This window comes from Gymnodraco acuticeps, unplaced genomic scaffold, assembly GCF_902827175.1.
Source record: "Gymnodraco acuticeps unplaced genomic scaffold, fGymAcu1.1, whole genome shotgun sequence".
NCBI classification, from domain to species: domain Eukaryota; kingdom Metazoa; phylum Chordata; class Actinopteri; order Perciformes; family Bathydraconidae; genus Gymnodraco; species Gymnodraco acuticeps.
The window spans coordinates 2,188,607-2,214,809 of NW_022991435.1; the positions used below are offsets into that span (position 1 = coordinate 2,188,607).

General features: G+C 42.1%; 3 protein-coding genes across 3 annotated transcripts; 2 read left to right on the top strand and 1 right to left on the bottom strand.

The window, feature by feature from the left end:
• Window positions 1-694: 694 nt before the first annotated feature.
• Window positions 695-2,627, top strand: LOC117532691 (C-C motif chemokine 19-like). The gene is made up of 4 exons (XM_034196119.1): window positions 695-834; window positions 941-1,061; window positions 1,843-1,920; window positions 2,050-2,627. Exons 1-4 carry the CDS (start codon window positions 753-755, stop codon window positions 2,192-2,194), a joined length of 426 nt encoding a protein of 141 aa, XP_034052010.1. The 5' UTR covers window positions 695-752; the 3' UTR covers window positions 2,195-2,627.
• Window positions 2,628-10,127: 7,500 nt separating this feature from the next.
• On the top strand, window positions 10,128-11,017 carry LOC117532692 (monocyte chemotactic protein 1B-like). Its single transcript, XM_034196121.1, has 3 exons — window positions 10,128-10,274; window positions 10,395-10,503; window positions 10,672-11,017. Exons 1-3 carry the CDS (start codon window positions 10,208-10,210, stop codon window positions 10,781-10,783), a joined length of 288 nt encoding a protein of 95 aa, XP_034052012.1. The 5' UTR covers window positions 10,128-10,207; the 3' UTR covers window positions 10,784-11,017.
• Window positions 11,018-24,471: 13,454 nt separating this feature from the next.
• On the bottom strand, window positions 24,472-25,714 carry LOC117532598 (eotaxin-like). Its single transcript, XM_034195950.1, has 3 exons — window positions 25,455-25,714; window positions 25,242-25,356; window positions 24,472-24,929 (listed from the first exon to the last, which is right to left on the bottom strand). Exons 1-3 carry the CDS (start codon window positions 25,519-25,521, stop codon window positions 24,665-24,667), a joined length of 447 nt encoding a protein of 148 aa, XP_034051841.1. The 5' UTR covers window positions 25,522-25,714; the 3' UTR covers window positions 24,472-24,664.
• Between the last annotated feature and the right edge of the window lie 489 nt (window positions 25,715-26,203).

Consider the following 26,203-nt stretch of genomic DNA (forward strand, 5'->3'; position numbering starts at 1 on the left):
ACTAGAACAAATATATGAAGCAAAATGAGGACAATATTTTGTGGAACAAATTCCATTCAAGCGTAATTATGCAGGCATATGCACTGAGAGATAAATATTCAGCTATATGCTGAAGCTTTGGAGGAATCGAAATGAAGCGAAGAAAGTGTGACGATTAGAATCTGCTTCGCTGTATATGAGGAACTTCACAGCTTATTATGAACCCAAAAAGCCTAAATATGGATGAAAGCCCAAGGAGATTGCATAAACCATATGCATCAGTGCGCCAGCTCCTCTGTGGTCCTCTCACATGCCCACATAAACACATTTAGGTGTTGATTTTCATTACATCCAATTACATATCTTAAACAAAACTGTACCTTTTATTCTTGTATTTATATCTGTCTTATTCTATTACACTGTAGCTCGTTTTCTTTTTATTCCATGCACTGTTAATGAATCGTATAATTATGTGTGTCCTTTTGCACTATGTCTTAATGCTTTTTAAGGTTTTTTGAAAGGCACTTTGAATTGCCTTGAAATGTGCTAGGTAGATAAAGGTGCCTTGTGTTGCGTAATGGAACAATAGAGGCTTACTTTCTATTATCAATGTGCAATGGGGGCAAATCTGGTTACCATGATGCAACAGTGGGCTTCCTGTCCTCAATTTAGCAGCCACAGGTTAAAAAAAAAATTGTAACCAAAAGTATATATACAGTTTACGTGGGTGAGGTTTTTATAAGATCCCGCTGCTTCTTCTGCACATTGTTAACATGGCTCCCAGAGGTATGATCGCCGTGACAACAGTCCTCCTCTGCTTCATCCTGGGCCTGCTCAGTCCAGCTCCAACTGCCCGTAAGTTTATTTCACCACATCCGTAAATCATATTTAAATACAGTACATTACGTTGGGACTTGACGCTGAACTGCTCTTTAAAGATGAGGTGTGTGTTTGTGCCCAGTGGGATCACATATGGGCAATGCCTGTTGTACGAGATACAACAGGAAGCCAGTTCCCTTCCAGCGTATAAAGGGCTACAGAGAGCAAACCACCAAGGAAAACTGCAACATCGAGGCCATCATGTAAGACTCACTCACACTAAAACATCAAAACTCAAGTCGATGATATTTGAATTTCATTGTTGACCTGACTTCTTAACGGAGGGTTGGTTAAGACTATTACAATGCACTGATTGGCTATCTTCCAAAAATATTTAAAAGACATTGGTAATTGTTTTGTGGCATACGGTACTAATGTTGGTTTTTCAGAATATACTGCAATAAAAATAGACCATTCATTTTGATCTAGTCTACCACAACATTTTACCATCAAAACTAATTACTGTGGATTTCATGACTTCATGAAAAGGCAGCTGTTTGATCTGCTTCATATCTCCATAAATGCTGTTTGTAAATGATTTAAAGCAAGCTGTCTAGACTTTAAGATTGACACAAATCCAATTAAACAAGAGCTGGGTATCAAACTTCAATCCATTTTGAATATTTACTGAAAAGCTGGGACTGACTTGATAAGACACTTGCTCCAGCTTATTATTTTTTGATATTTCATGTTATAAAGCCTACAGCTTTTGATGCTTTATAATTAAAGCTCCGTAATTGTGTTCGGTACGACACAATAAAACACTGCATATGATGCACTTGTGTTATTTAGTTTTTGTAGAAAAACTTAAAAGAAATGTAATTAATATTAACTTAATGTTAATATTTCTCCAATAATTAATCCGTACTGGAGCTCAAGTATCAAACAGGCACAATTATCAAAATATGTTATCAATACTCATGAACATTGAATTACAATACAATGCTCTCTGTTTGTGTCTGATAATGTTTCTCTCTATTGTAGTTTCTACACGGTTAAGAAGAATGAGGTATGTGCGACACAGAAGGATGAGTGGGTGAGGAAGACTCTTGAATTACTCAGGTACGGGACTCCTACTCACTTTTAAATATCAACTTTTTTCAGTTTTAATATGGACTTTAAAATCAAGACAAGCTTTGTGTATTCTTATATTTTGGGGCAATATTAGTTATACTTTTTATTTATTTACAGTTCAAAACTGAAGAAGATGTCCAAGGCCGACTCTGCTGCGAGTAAAACTGCAATGAGGAAAACTGTAAACCCTGCGTTGAAGAATGATGGTGGATCTTTCGTCAGTACCACAGAAACCTTCCCACACACCACCGAGGACTATTAGCAAAATCAGGAATGTGAATCCGGTCATGTTGGGGATATTAATACAAATAAATTTAAAAAAGTAAAAGATAAAGGTAATTACTTTTACTTGCCTTAAGCATATGGAGTGTCAGCATGTTATCATAACTTGGGGGGGAACCTTAGACAAACAGCTTCGAGATAATTAAAGTAGATTATGTGCTTAGCCACTTAGCAAATGTTAAAAAAAATAATTTTTAAATCTTGCTTTTGGGACTATGCTGTTTTAATGCCTGCTTTAAATTTGCTGCTTAATCCATTGAATGTACTAAAACATGCCATTAGCAATTCTCATAAAAAAATAAATGTACCGGTACTTTATTCTATCCAGTATTCCATCATTGTTGTCCATATTTTGTACTGAGAACTACAGCTCTCATTCAATTGTGTCAGTCAATTTAAATAATAACAGCAATTTTGAAACTGTCATCATTCTTAGCAGTAGTGCCTTTATCCAATCTCATAGCCGGCTCTCTGCATGGTGTTTTTTTTGTGGCGTGACATGGTGCCTGGTGCAGAAAAGGATGCTGCCAGCACATCTGCTGCAAGGTGTCTGAAAACTTTTCTATGAGCTGTCCTGCCTTCGAGCTCATGCAGATGCGTGACTTGACTGATAGAGGCAGTCTCATGTGCTATTTAAGATCGGCCCCCTGAGGGGTTGCTGCTCTCGTCAGACAAGGTGACTCCCTCAATGACACGCTCTTCTGATCCAAACTGTCCTTAAGTAAATTCAGGTCCCCACTAGATGGCACAATCGCTCTGTAAAAAACTGAGCCTCTGTCAGCTACATCATGAGGTTAGTGCGATCATTTAATAAGCAAAGCTACCTCATATATCTAATATCAAACAATCACAATGACACCTCTCGATTACAGACAAGAACATTTATTTATTTATAAAGCATACAACATGCAACTGTCAGCATTGGACACTTGTTATCTCTGCTAAGCCTTGACAAATAAATAGCGCTAATTATAAATATTAAATACCCTACAATACATTACAAAGCATTTTAAACATTTTAGATTATTCAAGATTTGCTATAGATATATTTGATGATACTGTGGTGCTGGAGGTTGTAGGGGCAGCGGTGATGCTTTCTCTGCGGATCTGCCTGTAAAACACACAAACAGGTTCAAATATCAGAAGAGTTGATACATCACGTCTAAAGCAACCTCCATTAAAATGGTCCAATACTTAAGATTGACAGAGATGACAAAGGCCTACTCACTCTAGCTTTCTGATGCTATCTCTCACCCAGCCCTGTTTCCAGTGGCTGCAGACCATTCCCTCTGTGGTCTCAAATCTGGAAGGAAAAAGGTAGAAAAGATCATTAACAACCTTCAAACCAATTTTCATAGATAACTTACATTTTCAACTGTATACCAATTTTAATCATCACTTAAATTAAGTATATAATACTCACACGACAGCGGCTACACATGAGGCAGTCTTCCTCTGGATCCTGTAGCCAATGATGGGAGCGGTGATCTTTACAGTACCAACCTTGGTGCAGCACTTGATTATCTTTATTTCTGTTGATTCAGAAAACAAAAATGATTGGTTGTTACGAGCATACGTCTCTTGAATGTGCAGCATCAAATATGAATAAATGCAGTTTGTTGTGGCCTACATTTTCTTAAAAAGTCAGCCATTTGAAACGTGCATGGCCTGATACAATTTCCAAATGTACTCAAACTGTCCTGGAGTAGGCAAGTACTAATCTATGGTGAAGGATCTGAAAAGAAGACTTACCAGCGGCCGTTGCGGTCATTGCCAGAACCAGGGTGAGGAAAGCCAGGCAGGCCAGTCTTCTGATGCACAGCTGCATGTTTTAGAGCGGGAGATGGTCCAGAGGGTCTTTGCAGGAGCTCAGTGTTTGATCTGGCTGATGGAGGTGAATGATCTCCTTCGACCAGACCTCCAGTATTTATTCCAAAAAAAAAAGGAAGTAGGAAAAACTGACGGGATGAATTGTGTCTTAGGGCTTTCTACATAATGTGTGTGTATGAGGGTGGAGGACACACTTGGATGATGCTGGTGTCAACCGTTTCCCTTTTTTGTGATTTCATCACAACATTGACTGGGCTGACCTCAGTACTCAGAGCAGGCCACAGTTTTAACACTTTTATCACCACAAGTAACACATAAGTAAAAGTTAAATACATTATAGGAATGTATAGATAACAACAAAACTTAAATCTTACTTGTGTTTATTAGATTTTTGCAACATAAGTTTGATATTCTGTTATTAATTTTGCATGGAGTTTGCACAAGTGTTTATTTTTCATGTATGTTTCCACTGCGTATTTCTTCCCTCAGTATAAAGATTTAAGGTTCGGTGCCAGAGGACACCTCTGCAGTGACCAGAAGGTAAACTGGCACCTCTCCAGTCTAGTTCATTATAAATTCTGCCTAATGATTGGATTTAGATATTCTGTTGATTTCAGCAATATTAAAGAAGCAGCATCATGTGCCTGTCACTCGACCCAATGTGTCATCGTTCTCTCTATCTCTCCCTTCTTTCTCTCTGCTGCTGACTGTCAGGGGCAAAAAAAGGGAAGGAAGGAGATCCTTTCCACCGCATATTTCCAAGGACATCCTCCACCCAAATTTGGTCATCTGCCGTTTTAGTCAAGTCTGGACTTGTTTGAGAGGGACTCATTGCAAGACGAATCATATTGACATTTGAATTGTCTTATTTAACAAAAAAACTAAGTGTGGATTTATTTTTGTTTCCTTTTTGTAGCTTTATAAAAAGCTCCCAAACGCCAAATAACTGCTAAAAAGACTAAGAATCCGTTTTTTTAAATTCATTTACCATTTAACGTAAATGGATACAGTAAGTTTTTATAAAACGCGCTGTAGGATTTGAAGATGACCAAAGCTTAAATTCACAAATGTGTGTGTCCTATTGCCCTTAGGAGACACAGCATTTGGGTTTATTTTCAAGGTTGATAGGGATGTCTGGTATATATATATATATTATATATCCAAAGGAGAGGATTTGACCATAATTATAAAAAAGTCAAGGAAATAGGTGATGGGAGAGATACAGGTTTTCCAGATGTGCACACTGGGATTTTAATCTACTGGGAAACACAGCAGACCTTCATTTTTAGGCCTAAGGGGCTAATTCTGTGATGCATGTAACAAGTGCATTTAACAAACAATGGTCATTGTAGCAACAGTTAACCAAAGTTACACAATATACATACACCCCGAAAAACATTTTTCACCACTGTAGCATTATTCTTTGGTTTTTACTATTTAGTGTATAGGTATATGTTTGAGAAAAAGAATTTATTTTTATTTTATTCTATTAACTACTGACAACATTTCTCTGTGTTGGATTGGCCTGCCATACATGTAGAGATTTAAGGGAAACAAAAGGGTCTCCTAATTTTTATTCCAGAGCTGTACATAAAGGATATATTTAATAATCAAAAATTTGAATTAAGTCCACACCTATACAGTATTATGATCTTTAAACAAGAACATTTCAAAAAGTTGACCCATACTCTGCATGTCCACACCTTTGAAGTCTATATTTCACTTGCTTTGTATCTTACCAAACTGTCCTTTCAGGTGTTTTTATTTATTATAGAAAGACAATGTTATTTTATGTGTGTATTATGTTTTGGGTCAAATCTACGAAGAGGGACATTTGCTTCCACTCTTCAGAAAACCATCAGTTACTTAATATTTATTTGTTTTAGTTTCTGAAAATGTGCATGTACAAATGGTTTAAACGCAAAACATCTATAGCAGTTTTATCAAACAGCACATGGTAAAGCCACCAGGCTCTTTAGCAAAGTAAGCAAATATTAAATCAAACAGGCAGGCTCTTACTGGATTTGGTGAATGAAACATCAAAATGTCTTTTTCAATGAAAAGCAGAAATGATTTCTCAAAATGAGGAAGGAAGCATAACCGGTGTGATTGGCACTTAAACGGAGATAAAATTACGAAACATTTCTGAATGAAAATGGAACTTCTCCTTTATGAACCTCATTCACAAGTTTCTCCTTTACACCAAGGCTATTAATCTGAAACATTCAATCAAGACAGTAACTGTGATTGTGTGAGAACTTATTCTTCCCTCATATAATTATCGTTATGCTCCAACTTATTCCTAAATGAGAGAACAATAGAGAATAATCTTAAAGTGAATCAATGCCCAGCAGACCTCAGCATTCTGCGGTACAACTAAAGGATAAAGCAGCGATTATTCCTAAATCGTAATAACAGAGTGTCATTGAGGAGGGTCAGGATAGAGTCAATTAAACATAATGGGCCCATTTGAAAACAACTCCTCGTAATTGTCTTTTGGAAAGTGACGGGGCGACAGCTCCATCAGAGCTTATTGACTATAAGATTACTTCTGCAGAGACATGGAGATACCTAATTTAAGTGATGTGTTCTCTTTTCTATGTTTATAAATATAATTTCACTTAGCTACAGACTTGCCCTACATGAGAGATATGTGGCACACTGTCTTTGCTTTCTTTGTACTACTTATTAGGAAATGTGTTGTAGTCCATTGAAATTAATCTCAAAATACATCTCTATCAAGGTTCTACAACTAATGCCTTATCTACAACACAAATGAATGGACACAAAAAAGCCAAAGGTCCTAATAGTCAACAACTTCTTACAAAAATGTTAATGAGAAAAGTTTGGAACACAACATGGATATATCAGCTTTTAGGTTGATATGGCAAATGATAATATGAATTGCCTTTTTTCACATACATCAGTTAAAAATCTAAATAATCAATCATTCATTTGGAGTCATGTTTCTGTCCACCTGATGATTGTCCAACATTCACTCTCTTTGAGTTGTGTTGTTGATCTCCAACAAATCCCGAAAGAATTATCTGGCAATTTAGATGCTAAATGCTACGCTATGTTCACCAGCTAACTGAGCAGGTAGATAACAGTTTAAAAAGCTGTTTTGCTGGAAACAGCTGCCTGGTGCACCCAAAAAGAGTACTATAAGAGCAATTAGAGTGAACCAAAACATTAAAGTTGAGAGTAGCCAGTTTAGTAATGATCTGAGAACCATAGAGCTATGTAAACCTGAGAGGAGCGTCAGATTCAGGTTTGAATTCTGTTTAGGTTAATCTAAACGTGCGACCCCTTGGGAATTGTCACAATCTTTTCACAGTTATTAGATACACATGTATAATTGTTTAAAGAAGGGAAATCAATCGTCACACTGATGATTAAACAATGTTCACTTAGGTTTTCTTTCATGCTACTTCCTCTTTTGCTCTTGACAATCAAGTCATCAATGTAACGGCCACTAGTGGTACTTGCCAGGTAACTATTAATATATGGGTTTTTTTCTTCATTTGAATTAACGACAAAGGCTGTCATTTTCTTGTGAAGGTCTCAAGAAAGTGCTGACATCACACTAAAGTCACCCTTCATTGCTTGAATGTCTCATTGCCTTAACCTGGGCATTTGGGTAGTGTTATATGTTCAGTATGGTTGTGCTTTAATGAATTTCAATCAAGTCAATTGCTAGATAAAAGCTTAATTCTAAGGAATGTTTTTGGTTTTTAAAGCTAACCTGGAATCCAAGTGAAGAATCCATAGTGTCAAAGCCAGAATCCTGTGTCCTCTCTCATATAGTGGCAGCATCTCTCAGGCTCTCACACAGTTGGACCAGGAGAAAAACAACCTACATAAGGAACAACATACAATCAGTGAAGCCATTGTTGATTGTTGACTAAACAAATAGCCTATACAGCATTATCTATAAAGTTAATTTATGAATAATACAAGATCATGCAAGTATCTTATTACCCTGTGACCTTTATTTCTAGCTGAAATGCAACAGGCACAGTTCATTCACTTGAAAGTTCAGGGTTTTCTCATATATAAAACAACTAGCTAATATTGTGGTAAGGTAACATTGACATAGCAAAGATACTCACATATCAGGATACATTTGACCAATGAGACACAGCATCCCAAAAAAACATTACACAAAATAACTACGACCCTTAAAAGTTCGACTTCAAAAAGACAACAAACTTTTACTCTTGAATCTTTTAGCTAACTAACTAGCATCAATAGAGTGCCACAGTGACGCGTCCTAAACCCCGGAAGTAAGTTAGCATTTTGCCACTTCCGGTTCCTTCGACATCTACTTCCGGTCCATGGGACCTTCTTTTGGAAAAATAATGTATTGAAGTCAATGGGGAGAGAAAGATTATCTTTCGATCCCGTTTGAATTGTGCCACGAATTACACATATGTAGTGGAGTGCACCAGCTGGGCGTAAACTGGGCCTAAGCTGGGCGTAACTCTACGTCCGACGTAGAACCGAAGGTTAAGACCAAACTAAAGTTATGACTAGTGCACCACTTAGACTTAAGCCCTGTATTCGTTGCGCCCGGGTGTAACTTTTACGCCTAGTATGGAGCAGGCGTAAATTGGAAAGAGAGACTAGTATCCATAGTAACGTAAAACAGGCAAGAAGGAAAATAACTATGGCAGTGCGTCTTGTTTACATGTTGTAACAACGAAAGGGCATTAAGACGAGAGAGTCGTCCGTGATCGAACAAACCCACTGGATATCTATTCAGTGAGCTGAGAGGTTTCATTTCGGCAGAGAAGCCCTTTTTGATTTAATCGAGGTGATCTCCCCTCAACAACAGAACGGATCAGACAGAAACGCTGCGCTCTCCCCAACCTTGCAGGTGCTGATTGCGCTCAGATTTGACTTTAATACTGCGGAAGACATGGGAAGTCCCTGAGACATGGGAAGTCCCTTCAAAAACCAACAATTTCTCCATAGGATTGTGGAAAATAGCTCGAAATAAGGTCACAAATTTAAGAGACGGATCACGTTTTGTTCAGCCGGATAATATCAACATGTCTACCCTACTTTTATAATTTTCTAATCATAAATGTAATCGATAGATTTATGATGTGATATACACTGAACAAAAATATAAATGCAACACTTTTGTTTTTGCTCCCATTTTTCATGAGATGTAAAGATCTAAAACATTTTCTATATACACAAAATAACCATTGCTCTCAAATATTGTTCACAAATCTGAAAATATCTGTGATAGTGAGCACTTCTCCTTTGCCGAGATAATCCATCCCACCTCACAGGTGTGGCATATCAAGATGCTGATTAGACAGCATGATTATTGCACAGGTGTGCCTTAGGCTGGCCACAATAAAAGGCCACAAATTAGTACACAGAGACAGAAGCACAAATACACACACACCTCAAAAACCTCACAGTAAAAAGTGACTTTACCAATTACCCCTGACCTTTGAAGTAACAGAAAATGTTTAATCTTTCCTATTTTTCAGGTTACATTGAGCCCGGTTATTAGTGGATTATTATTACAAAAACGGGCAAACAAAGAATCTAAAAAAACGAAGAAAAGCAATATCTAAAAAATCGGTGTGTAGGAAAGTTGCAAAAAATGTACTTTGATCCTTTTAAAATGATAGTGAAGTAGAGAAAGTGCCTCAATCACTTCATAATTTTCTCTGACCATAATGAATTATTTATCAACTTCATTTTAAATATTATGTGCATGACCTTTCTAATAGTGTTTCATTTGTCTCTATTTTCTGTAACAATGCACATTTCCCCTGTGTAGGACAGATAAAGGTATTCTGATTCTGATCATAATTTATGAGCTGATCTATGTAGCTACTAGTGTAACATTTACTTTCCATATAACATTTAGAAATTTGAATACTATAAAATACAAGCATAAACCACAACCTCCTGCAGTGGAACATTCTCTGACACCCTCAGACCACCAGTGATGAGTAGAGGGGCGAAAACCACGGCAGTTAGCTGCTAGAGGAAATATGTTCTCTTCTTTCCAGCCGTGTGCAGAGCAGTGGGTGTAGCATGCTTTACTTGCAATTCACGTATTGCAGGTTGGTGGGCTTAAAAGGGCTTGCAGCAGAGACACACACATCATATCATTTCTAGCCAGAGACCCAAGATGACGAACCTCGTCTTTGTCTCGCTTCTCATGATCACTATCTTGGTGTCTACAGCCTCAGCTCAGGGTAAGAACATATTTGTTTGTCCATTAATTTAATATGTTGTGAGTAATATCTGGTGTAATGGATTATGATTATAGAAAATAAGTTGCTGATAATAATATCATTTTGTGTCTTTATTCAAAGGTGGGATAGCCAGTTGTTGCCGAAAACTTTCAAAGACTAAGGTCCAGCGAGAAAAGCTGGTGATTTACTACAAACAAAATCAATCGGCATGCCCTATCAACGCAGTGGTGTAAGTCTCTCATAACATGTCCTTGGATCTATTGATATCACTGATGAAATTAAACTGTGATTCATCAAGATAAAATTGTTTGATTTACTTAGTTTTGATCATCTCCTCTTCAAAATTGATACAACATTTTACTGAAAGTGTATTTTTCTGTGTTTTGATTTTCAATAGATTTACCACACGGAACAACAAAAGGATCTGCTCTGACCCCAAGGAAGTGTGGACATTGACCAGCATGGCTTACATCGACGGAAAGAACTGGCAACTCCAACGTTTAACCTGACACAAACACCGTCACACAAAAGTTAAAATGCTATAACTTCCTATTGCTTTTGTTTGATTTCCACAGACCTTTTAACATTTAGATATTTTATTTAAAGTCCTTGCCTCATTGTAGTCTATCATATTTGCCATTTTCATGTATAACTGTAATGATTAAGTGTATATGATGACTGTAGATATGTAAATAATACTTTGTGTACATTTATTCTGAGTGACAGTACTAATAAAATATGGTCACAAATGAGCAGCTTGTTGTGGTGATTGTGAATTGCAGAACTATGTGTGTTTTGGTTCATCGAGCTACATTTGGTATCTCAGCATCTGAGGGGGCATTCTCTCTTAGCTTCTTATCTCTTCAATATATGAACTTTATTACCTGAAAAATACCTGACAAGACAAAGATTCACCATAGTGACATAGTTGAGTCAGTTGGTAGTGCAACTCTTTTTAGTGTGAAAGCTGGTAGAGATTATTGAGTCAAAGAGGGTCCAAAAAGTAGTATTTACTATTTATCATAAAATATTTAGAGTCTTTACTAAAGTAAAATAAGGAATACCAGAATCTAAAGATACTGCTTATATTACCATATTATATAACTATGACTTTTTAAATACTATAAACAATATTAGCTAAGTTGAAAATGCTTATTGCAAAACATGTGAGTGTTAAACTATCACATCGTAGAATAATACTACATTAATGATGATGTGTTCATGTGTAATTAGCATGTTTAATAATAGTAGCTAATAGTAGGCTAACTATTTAATTTTCTGTCAGTAAGATTCTATAGTATCACATTTTATCCGTCCATCACATGTGTCTAATTGTGTGAAGGAAGAAGTACTAAAGCTTTCAAAAAATGTTGTGGAAAAAAGTATTTTCATTTGAAATAAAGTGAGGTGATGTTTAAACTAATACTAAAGGACAAGAACCTTATAATTGCACTTGAGTACAGTATATTCCACTACCCACAGAGCAAAATAGTTTTGGGGGTTTGGATTTGTACTTATGCTCTTTACATTCATATCAACACATATGTTTCTTGGAGTTTAGATGATGGGTATGTCTTTGCTCTACATCTGTAAATAGTTATCTCATCATTTTAGAAGTTTTATATTACATACCATATAGGCCTAATATGCATTTCCTTAATAAGGAAAGATACTTGAAAGCGGCCTTGGGTCTCTTGAAAGGTGCTATGCAAATGTAATCTATTATTATTATTGTTATTGAAACCACAACACATATATTATTATTCATTTAATCAAAAGTCCACTTAAAACTTCTTCGCGAGACCATGGGTGAGTAATTCACGGTTTCAGTTAATTCAGTTTCCCCCCACCGTGATGGCCGTCCTGTTCCACCGCCATCGTGTGACGTGCTGGGTTTCTGATGGACATTGTGGAAGGGTTGGGGGCTTTCAGTTAACATCCTTTGGTGGCGCTACCACAATGACAATATGTATAAAATAAACTGTTATGTGTAGGCCGCAGAGAAAGTATAACTCTGTCTCAATGTGCTGAAACCGGGGGAGGTTTGAGGGGCGGAGAGAGTTTGTGGTAAATGCAAGGCTTGCATGAACCACGGTGCAATGGTTTTTCCCCGACCCTCGCCTTGATTAGTGGCCCACCATTTTTGTCAACTGTATGACTAAGATGTTGAATGCACATGCTTATGTAAAAATAAGTGTTAATGTATTTTATCTAAGTGTGATACATATGCTGTTCTATTCCATAATTGTTCTATCATTTTGCCATTGAAATATACAGCTCTGTTATTGTTGTAAATTAATCAGCACAGCTCTGTCTTGTGCTTGGATGATGTTGAAGCTGTAACTTCTGTTTGAGCAGTGTTTGCAAATGATTGTGGGTTTTCTACAGATCTCATTTGGCTGTGTATTTTCCGTCTTGGAGCACTTTGCATGGCTGCTGTGTCTGTCTGTCTGTCTCTCTCTGTGTGTGTGTGTGTGGTGTGTGTGTGTGTGTGTGTGTGTGTGTGTGTGTGTGTGTGTGTGTGTGTGTGTGTGTGTGTGTGTGTGTGTGTGTATGTGTGTGTGTGTGTGTGTGTGTGTGTGTGTGTGGCCTAGCATTACTATACTTGTGGGGACCTAAATCCGTTTAGACAGTCACGTGTGGGGACTCGCCTCCCTTATGGGGACAAAAGGGAGGTCCCCATGAGGGGGTTCATTAATTTTAGGGTGAAGACTTGATTAGGTTTAGGATTAGGGTTAGGGTAAGGGTAAGGTTAAGGGTAAGGGTTAGGGTTAGGCATGTATTGGTTATGGTTAAGGTTAGGATAAGTCTCCAGGAAATGCATGTAAGTCAATGTAATGTCCCCTGAAGTGATGTATACATGGTATGTGTGTGTGTGTGTGTGTGCGTGTGGTGTGTGTGTGTGTGTGTGTGTGTGTGTGTGTTTGTGTGTGTGTATGTCTGTGTGTGTTGTGTGGCGCCAAAGAAAATCGTTCGACTTTCCTTCCGACCTGTTAACCACAAACACCTATCTGAGGCAAACACAGCACACACAAACACACAGTTGCTTGCAAGTCATGTCACGAAGTCCACCATGTGTATTAAAAGACTGCTAAACTAAATGATTTGTCGCTACTCCATAAATGACTCTTCATAGTATGATGTATAGCAGGGCTTCTCAAACTCCGGACCAAGATCCGGATCCGGACCGAACTGCAAATAAATCCGGACCGAACCCTGTGTCCCATTATAAAAATAAATAAATAAAATGATAAATTAAAAAAAATCTGATTCTGATATAAATTAAAGTGGACATATTATGCTATATTGGAAAAAATATATTGTAGGGCCATACCTATACAAATATAGGTCTGTGAAGTTTTTTGCTTAAAATACCAAACAGTTCACCCATTTTAGCCATGCCTCATACTGCTCATACCCCTCTTGTGCAGCCCTGTTAGAGAAACGCGGATTTTGGGTCCTTAGCTTGAAAAAAAAAGAGGAGGCGGAACTAATGCCTGATCAGAATTCTTCCGGAGATAAAGTTAAATTCTGTTGTAATAAAACGCCATCCTGTTCTTATCCACATCAAGGATTATTTCTGAAACAGAATGCTTTTTCTCTTGTGGGTTTATCACAAGGTGAGTTCCTTTTTTGATTTCCTGCTTTTTAAACACATGTGCTCTCCAGTACAGGTTAGCTCTGAGTGTTAGCGAGGCTTGCTAATGTAAACAAAGACGAGATTTCGTCCAAAACACGTTCAAAACGTGTCAGGCATTGTTTCTGATAGCAATTTTCTGTGGGTCCGCTGCCGATTTGACGTCAGATTGGCAGCAAATCTGTATCCGCTCGTTGTACACCTGTTTTTAAAAGATTTGGGTACGGAGGAAAAGAGAGCGGGTTTTATTTTCTGACGCTGCGTGAGTTCCCCGACACACCGGGGACACATATTTATGTATAAAAGACATCACAAAGTGCATTTTGCATGATAGGTCCCCTTTAATGTATATTGTCTTGTGTCTGAGAATGAACGTGAATATATTTACTTCTGTGCGCGAGTGTCACACGCATTTAAGTTAACCACAAGTTTACCTTGACTTTCTAATGCTTCTAATGCCATATTTGCCGAGGTTCAAGGCATTGGCTACAGACAAACAGTGCCATTTCTCCCACTAGTTCAAGCCATGATACTGTATGTATGTATGTAATGTATGTATGTATGTATGAATGTATGTATGTATGTATGTATGTATGTATGTGTGTATGTATGTATGTGTGTGTGTGTGTGTGTGTGTGTGTATGTATGTATGTATGTATGTATGTATGTATGTATGTATGTATGTATGTATGTATGTATGTATGTATGTATGTATGTATGTATGTATGTATGTATGTATGTATGTATGTATGTATGTATGTATGTATGTATGTATGTATGTATGTATGTATGTATGTATGTATGTATGTATGTATGTATGTATGTATGTATTGAATGTCTGTGTGTATACAGGGGCGCCGTTTACCGACAGGCAAGTGCTTGGACCAGAAGGGGGCTAAGGTAGATTAATCCAATCCAATCCAACTTTATTTATATAGCACTTTAAAACCTCCTGACCAAAGTACATGCATAGCACGCCGAAACTGCTTCTTAATTTCAGTTTCGTTGCTCCGCTCCGGGGGTGTGGGGGGGGGGGGGACTTTACTGGCATTGATCCGGACCATTGACCTTGTATAAAATTCACAAGTGGACCTTTAACAAAAAAGTTTGAGTACCCCTGATGTATAGTGTAAGAAATTAAAATCAATATTGAATGACGTAATTTAGTTTAAACACACAGTAAGCTTAAAACTGTTTTATTCTGAAAACAGTTCTGGTTAAAGTTTATTTTGAAAAGCTGTATTGAAAGGCATTGCCGTTGACAGCAATGACCACCTCCGGTTTTACGTTAACATCGATTACAGCCGTTAACATTAGGAGAAAAGGCGTGTGGAGTGATGCAATGAATACACAACGTTTAAATCCTCGATATCGGACATAGTCAGCCTTCAGGTCATTGGACAGAGCTCTCTACAGTGCTGCTCGAGCCGACCTGAGGAGAGGAATTACAAAAGCCAAGACAGACTACAAAACAAGGATTGAGGACTACCTCACAAGCAACAACCCTAGGCAGGTGTGGCAGGGCATTAAGAACATTACCAACTACAGGGGGTGTGACACGACAACTGGGGACTCAAGTGTGTCGGTAGCAGAGGAGCTGAACTGCTTTTTTGCTCGCTTCGAGACACCACAGCAGCAATTAGCAACTCCACCCCAGCCCCCAACCGCCTCCAGCACCCCCCCCACTTACTGTGGAGGAGCATGATGTGAGACGGATGCTCAAAGCAGTGAACCCCAGGAAGGCTGCTGGTCCAGATGGAGTACCTGGGAAGGTGCTCAGAGCGTGTGCCAACCAGCTCTCACAGGTCTTCACCAGCATTTTTAATCTCTCCCTGAAACTCGCTGTTATCCCACCTTGCCTTAAAACTGCCACTATCATTCCTGTTCCTAAGAAAGCAACCACAGACAGCCTTAATGACTACCGCCCCATTGCACTCACACCTGTGATCATGAAGTGTTTTGAGTGTTACATCACATAAAGGCCTGCCTTCCCCCCCACCCTCGACCCACACCAGTTTGCCTACAGAGCAAATAGATCCACTGAATAGCTCATAGCACTCATAGCCATAGCTCTCCACTCTGTACTGAGCCACCTGGAGCATCGTGGGAGCTATGCCAGATTGCTCTTTATTGACTACAGCTCAGCGTTCAACACAATCATCCCGGACATTCTAGTTTGCAAACTGTCAAACCTAGGCTTTCCCCCACCCACCTGTTCCTGGATCAAAGATTTCCTCACTAACCACCCCCAGCGTGTGAGACTTGGCCCCCATCACTCCTCCACCCGCACTCTCAGCACCGGCTCTCCTCAGGGCTGTGTGCTGAGCCCTCTCCTGCACTCGCTCTATACCCACAACTGCAGTCCAGCCCACCCAGAGAACATCATCGTCAAGTTTGCTGACGACACCACTGTGGTGGGGCTCATCTCAGGAGGAGACGAGTCGGCCTACAGGAGTGAGGTACTGAAGCTCTCAGCGTGGTGTTCAGTGAACAACCTGGCACTGACTGAACCCCACAAAAATCAAATAAATCATCGTAGACTTCAGGAGGAATACTACCGACCTCGCTCCCCTCGACATTAATGGCGAGTGTGTGGAGAGGGTCCACACCTTCAAGTTCCTCTGAGTCCTCATCACCAACAACCTTTCCTGGAAGGACAACACCACAGCTGTCATCAAGAAGGCCCAGCAGCGTCTGCACTTCCTGAGGGTGCTCAGGAAGAACAACTTGGCCACTAAGCTGCTGGTGACCTTCTACCGCTCTACCGTCGAGAGCCTATTGACATACTGCATCACAGTGTGGTACGCCAGCTGCACTGAGGCCGACAGGATGAGGCTCCAGAGAGTCGTAAAAGCAGCACAGAGGATCATCGGCTGCCCTCTCCCCTCCCTGATGGATAGTTACACCTCCCGCTGCCTCAGTAGAGCCCAAAACATTATCAAGGACAGTTCACACCCCGGCTTTCACCTGTTCAACCTGCTGCCCTCCGGCAGGCGCTACAGGTGTATCACATCCAAAACAAACAGACTCAAAGACAGTTTTTTCCCAAGAGCCATCATTGCTCTTAACACCTGACATGTGAATCAATGTGACTCTGTACATATACATATATATCATTACTATTATTATTATTATGTTACATGTGTAACTAATGTCCTGCAGGTCACCCTTGAAAAAGAGATCGTTTGATCTCAAGGGGCTTTCACCTGGTTAAATAAAGGCTACAAACAAACAAACATTATAAATACACACTATTATTATTATTATTATTTATTACATTACAGATTTTATTTTTATACTGCACTTTATTCTTTATTCCTTTATCCCTTATTCCTAAGTATGTATGCTGCGTGTATTTTGTTGTCTTATGTTGTGATGTTTTGTGTTTTTGTTTTGATGGCACCCTTGAAAGGGAGAAGCATTTATCTCATTGTACATGTATAATGACATTAAACTATTCTATTCTATTCTAGTAGAAAACTATTAGCAACATTAGCATTCAATTTGAGTCTGCTTCCGACAATCTGATGAATGTAAGTCAAACATATTTGCTTGTTTTAGCACTGTTTAAGTCTCTTGAGAAAATACCTAGCTCCATTGTTGTTAAACACTGCACTTTGTTTATTAGCTGGTCACCAACTTTGTCTGTCTGTTTTTAATGTACAGAGTGGTGTTTTTACAAACGTTTGTTTGCTGAAACTGTGTAGGTGAGAGCGTTGAAAGTGAAACAGACATCATAGTTGGTGTGAAACCAAAGCAATAACTTAAAAGGTGCTAAAATGAGGGTAACGGCATTTGAGTGATGGTTATCTATGGATTCATCCACTTTCACATGAAAACATATAGTAACATACTTGGTATAATTAACGTTCATTTGTGTGTTTCTACCGACTCTGACAGTGGTCATACATGCCCAGTTTAGCATGACTTTTATATACAGTTTTGTGACATTGTTTATTTTTCTTAGAACAGAGGAAACGGTCTCGATATAATTGTTCTGCTGAATTAGGTTACAGAGAACATGCACTTACATAGACAGATGCTCGCATGAGTACTCAGGATGTGGTGGTTGTGGTGGCATGGGGCCCCACAGTTTCAAATAAAACCAAACAAAACCTTTGAAAGGCATTGACATTACAAGGAAATATGAACACTTATATTGCGTGACTTAGACACCAGGTACAAATATAGAAGCTTGTTTGCAACTTTAGATGTGATATGGACAATTATGTGTAGGTTGAGACTCCATTAGAGGAAGGGTAGCCTACTAAGTAATATATTTATAAAATACACTGCCCGTCAAAAAAGAAGTTGCACACACTAATATTTAATTGGACCGCCTTTAGCTTTGAGTACGGCACACAGTCGCCGTGGCATCGTTTCAATCACAAAATGTATTTCTGTCCAGAGTTGCATACACTTTCCGCCAAAATCTTGGAATGAAGGGAAGACCTGGTCATTCACTATATTCATATGGTCAAATGACCTCATTCTTTGGGAACATAACATTAATAACATGACAATAACAATGTTGCTGAACCTAGACCTGGGGGGTATACTACGAAGCAGGATTTTCGCTTAGCCGGCTAAATTCAGGGAAAACTCCGGCTTTCCGGTCCTACGAAGCTGGTTCTCTTTTTAGCAGGCTAGATCTCCATGGTAACTTATGCTAAGCGGCTAACCTGGTCGGGCCAGGTTAGGTTGCAGGCTAAGAGCTCAACTCAGTGAAAGCACTGCCTGCTGACCAATCAGAGCTCAGTGTGCGGAGTTTAAAGCGATCAAGTCATATTACAGGAGAAAGGAAATACAGAAAAGCTGCCGTCGCAGGAAGGACGGCCGGCAAAAATCGCCGACTGTGTGAATGTGAACATTAATAGAATATCACCTCCCATCTTCAGAGCAATCTGACTATTATAACATTAGCGTGTAGTGCCGTGAAAAGAGAGTCGGAGGCGGTGTATTAAGAATGGAGTTCCAATCTTTATTATCCATTACTTCAGAGAGGTTAACACATGCACTGCTCTGCCATGATGAGCTAGCAGGAATGGCAGCTAAAGCTACAGGTGTTCCCCACTAAAGGGTCCGTGTGGCAACACAATAAGCAAGGTGAATTATGTCCAATAACGTGTCACCACACAAGCCCCCCCAGAATTCACACATAAACAAAATCAGCATGGCGGGGAGGAACGACACGCCGACCCCCACGACTCCTGAGCACGGGAGTCGGAAAAGTGACTCCCGCCTGTGCGGCCCCCGGAAGGGGAGGGACCGGGACAACAGGTCTTAAATCCGTGACAGGGGACGGGGCCGGCCCCGTCGCGGAGGTCGAGCCAGCACCACAGGCTGGTCCAAGTCCAGGTGAGCAGCCTTCACCCGGTCCACCGAGACGTGCTCGGCCTTGCCACCCAGGTCGACCACCAGGTGCTTGTCCCCGTGCTCCAAGACCCGGAAAGGCCCATCATAAGGGGGCTGCAGGGGGCCTCTGTGCGCATCGTGCCGGATGAACACGTGCTCCGCCGAGCGGAGCTCTGCGGGAACCTGGGACACCTGAGTACCGTGCTGAGTAGTAGGGATCGGAACAAAGGCCTCAGCGGCGTCACGCAGGAAAGCCCGCTGGGCCGACGCCGACCAGGGAGCCGATGCATTTGGGAGGAAATCCCCCGGAACTCTCAGCGGCTGACCGTAGACCATCTCCGCTGTAGAACACTGCAGATCTTCCTTAGGTGCGGTCCTCAGGCCCAGCATCACCCAGGGCAGCTTGTCGACCCAGTTACCGTCCGTAAGGCCGGCCTTGAGGGCCGCCTTCATGGAGCGATGAAAGCGCTCGCAGAGACCGTTAGCCTGAGGGTGGTAAGCGGTAGTCCTGTGCAGCTTAACCCCCAAACCGCCTGCCACAGCGTTCCAGAGCTCGGACGTGAACTGAGAGCCCCTGTCTGAGGAAATGTCTGACGGGGTGCCAAAACGACACACCCACGTTGCAATGAAGGCCCGGGCAACGTCTGCGGCTGATGTCGAAACGAGCGGAAACCGCCTCCGGCCAACGGGTCGTCCTGTCCACCATGGTGAGGAGGTAGGAAAACCCCTGAGAGGAAGGCAACGGACCAACCAGGTCAATGTTGACGTGATCAAACCTCCTCTCAGGCACCAGGAAACGCTCCAACGGGGCCTTCGTGTGGCGGTGCACCTTAGCGCGTTGACAAGCCACGCACTCCCTGGCCCAAGTCCTCACGTCCCTTTTCAGTCCTTGCCAAACAAACTTCGCCGCTACCAAACGGACCGAAGGTTTAACGCCGGGGTGTGACAGGCCGTGCACAGCCTCGAACACAGGACGCCTCCAGCTGGCAGGGACGACAGGCCGCGCCAGGCCCGTAGAGACGTCACACAGGAGAGTAATGCCCGCGTCGATGAACACCACGTCCTCCAAGCGCAGCCCCGCGCTCTCCACCTTCAGGGCCTGGACGCCGGGATCTGTGACCTGGTCTGCCGCCATGCGAGTATAGTCCAGGCCCAACTGGACGGCACCGATGACGACCCTGGAGAGGCAATCAGCAACCAGGTTCGACTTGCCAGCCACGTGCTTAATGTCCGTAGTGAACTCCGATATGTAGGGACAGCTGCCGCTGCTGACGTGCCGACCAAGGCTCCGCCACTTTTGACATGGCAAAGGTGAGCGGCTTGTGGTCGACAAACGCCGTAAATTCACGGCCTTCCAGCATGAAACGGAAGTGCCGCACGGCCAAATAAAGTCCGAGGAGCTCCCGGTCAAAGGCGCTGTATTTGCGTTCTCTAGGCGTCAGCTGGCGGCTGAAAAAGGCGAGCGGCTGCCAAGCGCCCTCCACCCCACTGCTCGTGCACTGCGCCGACCGCGTAGTCTGACGCGTCCGTGGTGATGGAGATGGGAGCCGTAGATGATGGGTGTGCCAGCAAAGCCGCCTGAGCCAACGCGGTCTTGACCTCAGCAAAAGCGCCGTCCGCCTCTGCTGTCCAGTCGATCTCCTGGACGGGGGTCTTGCCTTTCAAAACGCTTCATACAGCGGCCGCATGATGTGTGCGGCCCGGGCGATTGAAACGGTGGTAGAAAGTCACCATCCCCAGAAACTCACGGAGCGACCGGGCTGTGAGCGGGCGAGGAAACGCCGCAACAGCCTCCACCTTCGCTGGCAGAGGTGTCGCACCGCCCTTGGTGACGCGGTGCCCCCAGGAATCGATGTCCGACACCCCGAACTGGCACTTTGCAGGATTGATGATTAATCCGTGTTCGTTGAGCCGTGTGAAAAGGGCTCGGAGGTGGGACAGGTGCTCCTGCACTGAAGCGCTGGCGACGAGTATGTCGTCGAGGTAAACAAACACAAACGGCAGGTCCCGCAGCAACCGAATCCATCAGGCGCTGGAACGTCTGAGCGGCATTCTTGAGTCCAAAAGGCATCCGCAGGAACTCAAAAAGTCCAAAAGGCGTTATCACTGCTGTCTTGGGAATGTCCAGGGGGTGCATGGGCACCTGGTGGTATCCACGCACCAGGTCCACCTTGGAAAACACCCCCGTACCGGCCAGATGCGCCGAAAAGTCCTGAATGTGCGGCACCGGATAGCGGTCAGGCGTAGTGGCGTCGTTGAGTCGGCGGTAATCCCCGCACGGGCGGAACCCGCCGTTCGATTTGGGAACGACGTGCAGGGGGGAAGCCCAAGGACTGTCGGAGCGTCGGACAATGCCCAGGCGCTCCATGGTTGCGAACTCCGCCCTCGCTACAGCCAGCTTAGAAGGGTTCAACCGCCGGGCCCTGGCGTAGACAGGAGGCCCTCCGGTAGTGACGTGGTGTTCCACGCCATGCTTAGTGGTAAGCGCAGAGAAGGTGGGTAGCGACAGGTCTGGAAACTCGGCCAACAGTCTGAGAAACGTGTCTGCACCTGACAGCGAGCCTGACAGCCCCAAGTGTGCACACGAGGGAAGAAAACGTTAAGGCATCAACCAAACGCCTATTCTTAACGTCCACTAAGAGTCCATGAGCACACAAAAAATCCGCTCCGAGGAGGGGAAAAGAAATGTCCGCTGTCACAAAATCCCAGCTGAAACGCTGTCCTCCGATGCACAAACACATAGGCCTCACGCCGTACGTGCGAATGGGACTGCCGTTAGCCGTCGTCAATCGCGGTCCGTGCCCCCCACGGGCGACGTCTTCACTCGACGCTGGAACTACGCTCCGTTGAGCGCCCGTGTCACACAGAAACAGGCTCCCCGAAACGCTGTCGCTGACGAAGAGGAGCCTGCACGTGCCGCCGACGCTCAGAGCCACTACTGAGCGCCGGCCCCTCCGTTTCCCGGGGGTTTGTAGCTGCACGGAGCGATGCATCTCTTCGCCCTTGTTCCGAAACGTGCGTGGTAAACGCACTCTCCGGCGTCTCCACGCCGGCTAGCCACAGCCGTGTCCGGCCTCCGCCACGCTTTCTTGACTGCCGGTGGGCCGCTGAGCGTCGCGGCAAACGTCTCTGCCCCGGGCTGTTGCGTAGCCAGGAAAAAAACGATCCGCTTCCTCAGCCAAAGCACGGGGCTTCCGTGACAGGCGTGTTGGCCAGCGCCGTCTGTACCCGGGGAGGCAAGTGACGCAGGAAAATCTCCGTGAATAAAATACGGGGATCTTCCCCCCCTAGCAGATTTAGCATTTTCTCCATTAGCTGGGATGGCTTGCTGTCTCCTAGGCCTTGAATGTCAAGTATCTGGCGGGCCCTCTCCTTAGCAGATAAGCTAAATGTCTTAAGGAGAAGGGCCTTAATCGCCTCATATTTGCCATGATGTGGGGGGGCTGCGATGAATCCCACCAACCTGGATGACGTGGAGCTCCCCAGCGCTGCTACCACATGGTAGTATTTTAGGTCACGGACCTGTCGGCAGGCGAAATGTGCCTCCACGTGTGCGAACCATGCCTCCGCGGTGTGCTCCCAGAATTCCGGCAGCTTTATGAAAACATCGCGCTCAGCCATGTTCATTAATTTTCCGGAAACTTTCTCGGAAACGTCAGGGTCACCAGTGTAGTGCCGTGAAAAGAGAGTCGGAGGCGGTGTATTAAGAATGGAGTTCCAATCTTTATTATCCATTACTTCAGAGAGGTTAACACATGCACTGCTCTGCCATGATGAGCTAGCAGGAATGGCAGCTAAAGCTACAGGTGTTCCCCACTAAAGGGTCCGTGTGGCAACACAATAAGCAAGGTGAATTATGTCCAATAACGTGTCACCACAAGCGTTAAGAAAGCTTACTTAAATATCTGCCACAACATAAGTAACCGGATCAGAGTAACATTAAGTACAGTCCGCGGCATATCACTTCATAATGTATCATATTTTCTTATCTGAGTCAGCTGAGCCGTATCTGGCCGTGCAACACTCACAGTGTCACATACTGTATGCAGAAGTATTATTTTAAGCAACACATTAAGTTGACGAAACACTCGAGACAAATGTAATTAAAGTCAAATCGTGTTTTAGACGGGGCAGTGATATCATAAAGCTGTTAATGTACGCATTCAAACACTTTTTCTTTTGCCAGCTGTATTCACCTTGCAGGTGCAGCTATGTGGCTTTTATCCTGGATAAAGTGTTTAAGTCATGGATGTTTAAAGTTTAACTTCTTCATTTTTGACTAGTATTAAAGTTCACTTTTCATTCCGGAAGTATGACGCTGCGCTGTCAGTACGCTTCTCCATGTTTCTGATTGGTCGAATGCTCCAGATACCACCCCTTTCATGTGAACGCGCACCTAACTAGATAGGAAACGGCTGGCTTGAGCGATCCACTTGATTACCCGCGTCGTAGTACAGTTTAGCGAGAGCGCGTATGTTTAGGATTAGGCCAACCGGCTAACTCAAACATATCCAGGTTAGGTTGAACCAGCTTCGTAGTATAGGCCCCTGACCAACTGCAGCAACCCCATATCATAACACTGCCCCCACATGTATGGTATCATAATGATTGGTGCATCACTTAATTCACCTCTATTCTTACCCTGAGACCATCACTCTGGAACAGGGTAAATCAAGATTCATTGATTTGGTCTTAATAATGCGTTGGACAGTTCTTAATCCAATTGTAGTCAGTAATCTCCTTAGTTGTTTTCTTTGCTTGATGCAGGCCAATTATTTGACCCTTCTGAAACTGATTAACATCCTTTCCACGACCACAGGACATGTCTTCTGACATGGTTATTTAAGAAATGAGAAGCTGCATCAATTAGGGTTAAATAACTTTTACCAGCTGAAGTACATTAATCACTGCAGTAATTATCCAATGGAAGGCTCGAAAATATTTGGTTAGTTAAATCCAGTTGGTTACTTTCTTTTTGGACTGGCAGTATATTTAAAACATATAACCAATTGCAGTACTTTTTACATTTCTATTATCACAGCTTGATCTTGACTGTGACATTCAGTTCTGTATGGTTTATTTGGTACTTTGTGTGCGTCACACACAGAACAGGTAGTGTAAATTAAAAAAATACTACAACATACCATTTTTTTTTCGCATTATGTTCCATCTGCTCAAAAAAACACCACATTTGCTCAAAAAGACTTTATTTGCAGTTGATTGGAAAAAAGTACGATATACAAATATTTATATATAGCTACAATGCATATTTGATCATGAATACAAATAAAATATAAAAATCAGTTTCAGGTTCATTTAATATGTATGCAGTATAGCAGGACACAAGGAAAGAGTAATGTTTGCTGACTGTGGTATCTTTGATTTGTCCTGTTATTCCTCACGCACATTTTCTCTGCCCCTTCCTCCCTCTCCTGGTCTTCTTCCCCCGGCATTTTTTCCCATTTTTGCATCTCCTCTGTGGTGGTGCCTCTTTTGATGTAGCGGACACTGCTGGTGTGATGCTGCTTGTTGATCCTTCTTCTTTCTGTCTCCTCAGTTGCAATGCTTGTTCTTCTTTTTTCTTGTCCACTTTCTTCATGGTTGATTTTGTCCAGTTAATGTTAGGGTTGGAGCAAATCCTCTTTCCACTTTTTGTGTGAAACCTGTAATGAATTGTAATTTTTTTCAATTGTATCATAATGCTTTTTAAAAAAAAATGTATTCAATTTGGACAAATTATCTTTTGGTGCCATATTTCATCCAAACAAAAGTTAGATTTCTCACTTTTTAGAAGAGTTAACATTTCACGCACATATACTTGATCTGCATTGTACAACCAGAGGTACGCAATACAAAATTAGCTGTTGTTGTTTTTTGTTATTCAAAGAAATATATTGTAATTTATTTGTGACTACATGTGGACATTTGATAAATAACGCTACATCTATGCAGTGTGAATTTGCATGGACACTTACACTATGACTGTGATTGGACATCTGCCTTCAGACTGAATGGTGTAATTCTGAATCTTTTCTGCTTTGATTCTGGTTGTAGACCACTGGAGACAACAGCTGGATTCTGGTCCAATGGCTTAAAAAACAAACAATGAAACGATTAGTACCGATAACTAATAAGCAGTCAGACCACAACTTTAATCAAAAATCCTGAAATTCCTTAGTAGTACTCACTTGCATGGACCGTGCTCATCCATGTGGTGAAGCAGAGAAGAGCGGCTAACACCAGGCTGAATGTCATCTTCTGGCTTTGTCTTTCTTTTTTTGAGTGAAGTATCTCTCAACACAAAAGTACACAATGTGAATCACTCACAGAATGTAATCTTGCTGCTTGATAGAGAAGTGTTCAAATAAAAGTACTCTACACAGTCTTGCTCACACAGCCGCTGTGTATGTATTTTTGGCTAACTTCGTTCTGTCTTTCTGATCGTTCAAGTTTTGTTCTGGCATTTATAAAACACAAGCCCCTTCCGCCTCAGCCCCATCCTCTCGTCATAACGGAGCGCATCATAGCTGTGGCCGCACAGTGGGGAGAGGAAAGAATGAGTTCACCTTTGTCAAGCCAAAGATTAGAAACAGTCCATTACCACAGCCCTGGCCACAGAGTACACAGTGTTGCTTCATCACTTTCCTTTACACTTAGGCAGCCACAAGCTGCCTCCTCAAGTCACTAGATGTATACAAGTTTGGTTTCTGAAAGGAGCATTTTTTATATTGTAAGTTAAGTTTTAAATTATTTTATTAAATATTAGATCAGGTCTGTGGAAATGTCTTCCTGGTATTCAGTCAGGCTCTGTCTAGCTTTCTAACTAGAAGCTCAGCAGCCTTAGATATAAAAATGATGGTGGTTTTGAATGGCAACAATTAGCCAATTTGATTTTCCCCACAGACTTGAACAACCAAGAGGAACGGGTTAAAAATAT